The sequence below is a fragment of the Tursiops truncatus genome, chromosome 9 (assembly GCF_011762595.2).
Source record: "Tursiops truncatus isolate mTurTru1 chromosome 9, mTurTru1.mat.Y, whole genome shotgun sequence".
NCBI lineage: Eukaryota > Metazoa > Chordata > Mammalia > Artiodactyla > Delphinidae > Tursiops > Tursiops truncatus.
Window position 1 is genome coordinate 102,720,701 of NC_047042.1, and position 7,603 is coordinate 102,728,303.

At 39.7% G+C, this 7,603-nt stretch overlaps 1 protein-coding gene across 1 annotated transcript; it reads right to left on the reverse strand.

The window, feature by feature from the left end:
• Window positions 1-963: 963 nt before the first annotated feature.
• On the reverse strand, window positions 964-6,807 carry CNPY1 (canopy FGF signaling regulator 1). Its single transcript, XM_019930231.3, is given in 3 exon segments — window positions 964-1,001; window positions 4,823-4,919; window positions 6,664-6,807. Coding segments are annotated over 3 exon segments (279 nt in total).
• Between the last annotated feature and the right edge of the window lie 796 nt (window positions 6,808-7,603).

Here is a 7,603-nt window from a genome sequence, read left to right on the forward strand (position 1 = left end):
ATGATTAAAGTTCTATTCCAGTGAATGTAAACTTAACAGAGACAATGAAATCTCCAAGAGTGAGATTATTACTACACTCTGTTATTAACGTGGTCAAAAGGCAATGTTCCATAAGTTCCCACCTCTCCTTCCATCTCCACACCTACAAAAACATCCACAGAAAGAATGATAGGTTGGTTAGTAGTACACGCTACATGTGAGGTGAAAGTCTTTAAGAAACAAAGGCACGACAGGAGAGTTTGCAGCGAAACAAAACATGGCCACTGGTATCATCCTTTGAGACCACATGATGACAAATATATGAATAATAAATCAACTTTCTAAGTCATTTGAATTCAGGATGTACGCGTCAGGGAGGCCAATAGAGTTATTGTTCCCTGTAGAAGTACTCACTGTTTTTTATGCATTGAATTAAATTTTAGAAATTAAAAAGTTTTTAAACTTAAGGTTTCTAGAAATTTAAATTTTATTCCTGATATAAAGTGAGTTTGCTTCTTTCAGTGATAGCCACACAGCCCAGAAAAATTAACCTGGAATTTGCAGCAATATGTTTTCTTAATTTCATGACTAATCAAGTATTTATGAAATCTAGTTTTTATCAAACAGAACACTATACTCGTATATGTGCGTGAAATACACAGTACACGTTATTAAATCCTTATTTCATTTATGAAATGTCTTCACTTTTGTCCTATTACTGAGTTAAATGCTTTCCTGCCAAGCCTGTTTGTATCAAAATCTACAAAGGTAATTCGTTTCATGCACTCCTCAGCTTCACCTATAGAAAGAATTGGGGCTCGTCATGATGCCAAACAAGAGATTTTCAATAAAATATCAAACATGAGACAATGCAGTATGAAAAAGAGACGTAAAGTTTCTTCTCATGAAGAAACATGCGGACAGAAATGCAGACATTGACCTTGGGGCTGTGACTTGTCTCTCCTCTAAGTAGCAGCGTCATTCCTAGAGTTCAGTGTGATTAGTAGAAGTTTCACACAGACCTGGAAAAAAAAAGTTAGACGGCATCACTGTCACATTTAACACCAGCCCAGAAGTCATAATTTACTTTCTGCAAAAGCACATTCTTGTGGAAGCACATTTTTTTTAAAACGTTCTTATGGACATTTTCAAATACACACAAGAGTAGGAAGACGAATGTAATCTACTGCCCTGTAGCTCGGTCAGCCACTGCTATTCCTGTCCCATCTCCAGTATTTTTTCCTGGAGTATTCTGAAACAAAGCCCAGGGGTTGTATCATCCTGCCCGTGGTCATGGGAGTATTTAAGGAATATTCGAGACAGGGAATCCGTGCGCTGGGCATTTAATCCAAGGAGCAGAGAGGCAATGACACTTGGATACATAGTACATTTCCAACTGGAAGCAATTAATGCCAGCTCTCTTTAGACTGGGCTATGGTTTATTTTAGCTACGTAATTTATTTAAAATAGGAAATAGGCCAGCCTTCGTATTATTTTGTATGATTTATTAACCTTGAAGGTAATTATTTTGAATATTAGAATTGAACACCCCCATTAGTGCTTGGAAGTCTATACAAAAAGGTCAAAATGCTTTTACTTTAATGTAGGCTACATATTTCTGGATATCTGAGACCTATTCCATCTGTGGCATTCAAAATGATCGTGTCACAAATTCTCATCGGTCTGATGTTTTTAAATGTTAAGGTTTGATATCAAAGCAGAAGTGATATGTATACAAAACGCATTTCTGTATTTGTGTTTATACCCTCACTCTAGCTCATGAAAACCTCCACAGACCAGAGTAGCCACTTATCCATAATCCAGAGTGACATGTTCTACCTTGAGTGGAGTATAGCTGTCATTTGAATCATGACCTTATATATTATTAAGATTTTAAAATACCATTTTTACTTCAAGACATTTAAACGACAATCTGGAAAAGACTGAGTCATGTGCCACAGAACATTCAACCAGGAAAATCTAACGAACTCACTTTTATTTCATGCCTAGGAAAGAAAAAGAGATGCATAAGAAATAACCTGCTACCACTATTACTGTCTCGTGCCCCCCAAACAGGGTGTATTTGATAACTTTTCTTCTATCCAGTGAAAAAAGCTAGAGTGGCATCTTCAGATCCACCTGCAGACCCACAGCCTTTCACTGAGACGTTTTTCATTCGTTGAAAGGATGACACATGTTCATGAAAATCTCACTACATTGTTATTTTTAAAGCCAAACACAGTCATTTTAAGTTTAACATAAAATATGTTTCCTCCATTATTCCCCATTTATTTTGTGTAGGGGGTGAGCCTTAGAATATTAATATTTTAAAGAATCATACATGTGTTAATTAACTAGATGGGGGGAATCCTTTCACAACGTACACACATATCAAATCACCATGATGTACACTTTAAATACCTTACAATTTTCTAGGTCAATGATACCTCTACAGCTGAAATGTTAAAGTCTGTGAATGAGCCCTCATCTGCTCCCATATAATTGTTAAAAATAAAGTGAAAAGGTCTACATGAAATAGAAAAAAGCAAAATTCACACACACACACACACACACACACACACACACACACACACAGTCATATTTTTAAAACATCATTTAAATCGTGCCCAGGGATCACAGCAAAACTGTGGTACAACAGCACAAAATAAAGTATCGCCTTTACAAAACAGAGGGTGAATGTCATGCTATAGCAGGAAACTTACTGTTCTTGTATTAGATTATGTTTAAAAGCTTCTGGACTTTTTATGCAATACGAGAGTCTCACCTTTTCCACAAATTTGCGAAAGCATCCCAACATGTTAGACGCATCACATCCTTGTCGCCGCCGCCGTCATTAATTGGAATTATTCTCATTGCTCTGTCACTTTAGTTTTTTCCTGGCTAAAATGTTTAAGTTTGAAAAACTTTATCTTGTCCTGAGGTTTACTCACTTCAATAATAAGGGGGGTTTAGGAGGGCAGGGGCTCTTCTCTCTTTTTAGGATTACTGTATTCCTAGTTTTTAATTTATAAGTGGTTTAGAACATCCGTAAGTATGTTTCACAGAGAAACAACCTGAAAAAACTCACTCCATTTTACTGTGTAGCAGCCATGCGGTGGTTTACTCTTTGGAGTGGTTACTTTGTGTTCTCAATAGTTCTAGGGCACTGATACTTATGTTTACAGTGTAAGCACTTAATCAGTTTTTAACAAATCGATGCTATTAAGAATTATTTGATCATGTTTTATTTTACACTAGTAATACTGCACATATCCTAAGTTTATGCTTTACGCTTGTATTTTCTTTAGGATAATATTAATTTTTATTTCTAATTATAAATATGCAGAAGGAATGAAAAGAGATAGTTAATATTATCAAAATCAAGCCAAATTGCTGCACTTGGGAACAGAGTCTTTCCTCAGAATCTTATTATCTGAGGCAACTACTGCCGTAAAGAGTTGGTGAAACTTTCTTGAGACTTTTGTAACATCTGAGCAGGTGCTCATACAGCAAATGATTTGCATTTACCATAGATGATTATGACAAGCCCAAATCCTTTATGAAGAAAAAATAGGAAAACACATATTCTCAACATCGTTACATTTTTGCTTACATCTTAATGCACACATTCACCTCTGAACAGCCTGAAAACCTTCCAAAATAATTTCTTTGGGAAATTGTGACTCTGCACTTATTTACGTGAATTTCACAAGTTACAACAGTAAATATCAAGATCAATGGAAAAAGCTCTTGGATCCCTGGCTATATCCTGACTACATCATTTCACCGCACTCTCCTTCAAATTCCCAACTAAACTGGATTTTAAACAGAGAACAACCCCATTATCTCCTCAGAGTAAGAAAACGTCATCACGTGAATGGAAATTTGTTACTTTCTTGTTCAGTAACTTTGGATGACAAATATTTATCTTCTACTCACAGTAACTGTTATTTTAAGGACTTCAGCACTAACTTTGACCCTATGGCTGCAGGTATATTATACTTTATTATAAACAATTGCCGAATGCTAAACATCTCAAGCTTCCATAGTTGCATCAAAGTATTTCCCCAGCTTCCAACCAGTGTCTTCATAGATCACATTCAGTTTTTCAAAGATATCTGAAAAGAATGTACGACTTGTACTACATTCTTGTAAATGTATTTTAAAAGTATCAACGTGATACAGACGACGTGTGTTCAACCAAATGGAGGGTCGGGTCAGGGTGGCCCTGTGTTTCAACTCTGTATATAGAAAATAAACTTCTGGCAGTGTTTTCTAGCTTCTTATTGTGCGTATGCATGTGTGTGTTTAAGAATACGAATCGAGTATTATCTTCCACCCTCTCCCAGAAAAACATTTTTAAGAAGTAGGTAGGCTAGGAAAGGAACTTGAAAAAAAATCTAGCGCCAAATAAACAAACAGAAAAACGTTTGAAATTTCTTACTAAAGAAAGGTCCCACTTTCTGTTGGTGGAGGTAAGTACACAAGTCCTAAAGGGATTCTCCTTCCCTGGTCCAGGATGGAGAGCCCACAGCTCTGAAAGTTTAAAAAGAGAAACGCTTTGGATTCTTGTAACTGTGCTCCTTCCCAATTGGAAATCAAGCATCTTTAAATTCATTTAAAATGTCGAGGAGAAGAAGTGCAACCAGCAAAGGCCTCAGAGCCCTGAGGTCTGTGTGCTTTTCTCTCACATGGAGTCGTTTCTGATTCAGTGGAGACCCCGTCAGGGGCAGGGAGACAGCGAGGCTTGGTTTGAAAAAAAAAAAAAAAAAAGATGCTGCAGTGCTGAGCTCAAGGGAGGGGTGGGCCAGGGAGAGGGCGCATGCTACATCAGACACAGTACCTGGTTTTTCACTGCACAGCTTGTCGGCGAGGTAGTGTGCCTCCTGGGCGATAAGTGAGAATATTTCATCTTCCTACTCTTCCATTATAGTTTCACACTGTAGAAACAGAATAACAACATATGTGGATAGATATGCACTCACAGGACATCTTGTTAGGAAGAACTTGTCACAGTTTTATTAGCTAAAAATATAAAATCATGTTACCAAGGTGGTCCATTTTATTAGCCCTTTTGGTTTAAGACGACATTGCATTGGATGAACCCTCTTCCCAGAATGTTAATTGCATCATTTTCCTGAGACTTGGCTAACTGATTAGTCCTGTTGAAAGACGAGGGTGAGGCAGGAAAATGGTTCTTTGTATTTGTTCCTCTTCCTCAAACTGGAATGGAATGCAAGGAACAGGAGGGATGGAGCTCCTATAAGTCTTCGGGATTTTTGTTTGTTTGTTTGTTTTGAAACTTTAGAGCACACGGCTCCTTGAAATGGTTAAAGCAGTTTCCTTTAGATTTAACATAATAATCCATTTTGTGGTTTTAAAACAGGGTCTGAAGTGTGAAAATAATTAAGCTTTCTCAGCAACCAAAATACAAGTGCATCTTCAATTGCACTCGGGATAACGGGGCTTTTCAGTTACTCAGGAAAGTTTCTCTCATACCACTTAAGGGATCCATCCGTAATTTCTCTTTGCTTCCCCCCACCCCAAATCTGACATTTCAGAGAAGAGGGAGCTCAAATGTACCCACGCACCCAAAAATCTTAAATTCGGACTGGAGCGTGTGTCTGCGTCGGGGAAGCACAAGCTTAGGAACTGTGGTGGTAAAGAGTGTTCACTGGAGACTAGTAACTCATTTTCCGAGTTCATTAAGTGAGAAGCTAAAATGTTTTAAATGGCATTTAAAAATATTTAAATTCCACTATTACATATTTATGGAAGACCTGTGAGATACGAACACACTTCGTCACTGTGATTCCCATTCTACAGTACTTTTAGCCCTGAATTATTGCCTTGATTTTTTAATTAAAATGAAATCTTCAAAAGTCAGCTGCAGCCCTTATACCAGGGGTTCAGCATGTCTGACATTTTGGCCAACGTGTGAACCAAAGACATTTCTCAAACAGGCTTTCCCATCACTTGGTCTGACTCAATAGCATTAAGTAAAGTGAAATCTCTTGCTATATATTTTGCCAGGCACATTCTAGAGAGCCAGAGGCCAGCATTCACGTGAAATAAACATTATGTTGGGAGGAAATGCGGCATAAAGCCAACTACCATACTAAGCTTTTGTTTGTGCTAAAATACTCAAATGAACTCAGGAAAAAAAATCTCCCTCTTCTGTGAAGCCTTGGGGGAAAAAAAGTGATGTGTGTCACTCTCCCTCCATCATGTGGCTATAAATATTTGAAAACGACATTCATTTTAATTTGGATTTTAACCTCGGAAACACAGTCCCTGATTCCTGACGTAGGAACTTGTAAGAGACCTTCCCCGGGCACGGGGAGGACTGAGTCCTCTTCCCAACCGTCCCCAGGAGCAAAGCAACGTGCAAACTGTGCCTCCAAGTCACTAGGATTTGTAACGCACTTTCTGGAAAATATCACTTAACTGTCTCCACGGAGATGAAATACCACAGCCCCTAGGTGTCTCAAAAGGCAAGTCACTAAGTGCGCGGTTAACACTGAGAAAGCAGCAGGACAACAAAGCTAATAGATAACAGTTTAATGGGCATGTCTTGAAACTCAACAAAACCCCAAACAAACAGCAAAAAAAAAAAAAAAAAAAAAAAAGTACCAAAAACATGTTCATGGAGTACGGAATTCCTCTGCGAAGAAGATAGCTTACCGAGAATTTCAAATGTCTGTAAGCATCAGAATAAAAAGAGAATTTTAAAAATTCTTTGTATATTTTGTCTCCTTTCCTTGGAGCAAATCTCTTGAAAGTCTTCTCCTTAGTCACGGGGTCTTCTTCGAGCTTGTAGTCATTCATTCGCTCACACACTTTATCCAAGAGGTCTGTGAGGAATGCCTCCGACTGGGCTAAGGGAATCTGTGGAGAAAAGCCAAAAAAGGGAGGAAACTCGTCTTAACGTTGATATTATTTAAAAGACCTTCCCCTGAATGCACGTGGCAGCACACCCCATCCCCCAAACAGTATTCCTGTCCTGATACAACATGCGCACAGTTCTATTATTTACATAATTTAAGGGGTTAGCCTAAATTCCGGTTTTTAAAAAGTGCCTATGTTCGAAAGTGGACAGAAAAACAAACTTCTATTCAAGCTAGAAACTATACTTCTACAGGTGATAATTTTGGAAAGTCATGGAACATGCAGAATAAGGCATTAAGCACAGGTAATGGCTGTTATTATCTACTTGCAAGAGACAGACAGACAGAGCCAGAGAGAGCGCTCGGGTCTCTCCTCCAGCGCATCCCGAGCTGGGAGAAGGCCGGGCTTCGCGCTCCGCAGCCGCTGCCCTGCACGCCGTGGCCCCTCGGCGGCCGCTCGGGCCCGGGGGCAGGGAAAAGCCAGGCTGACCGAATCGCCCCTCTCGCAGGCGCGGCTGCGCTGTCTTTGGAACAGCTGGCGCCCGTCTCCGCACGCCCCTCTCCCTCCGGAATCCAGCGAGGATTCAGAGGACCCTTTGGCCGACCACCTCCGCCCCGCGCGGGGGTCAAAGAGCACCCCTCGCCCTTGGTAACCGGGACAAAAACTCGGGGGCCGTCTAGACAGGTCAAGGTGCAGGATGCTGCGTCCCCGCGGCTCCTTCCGGAAGGGGGCGGGG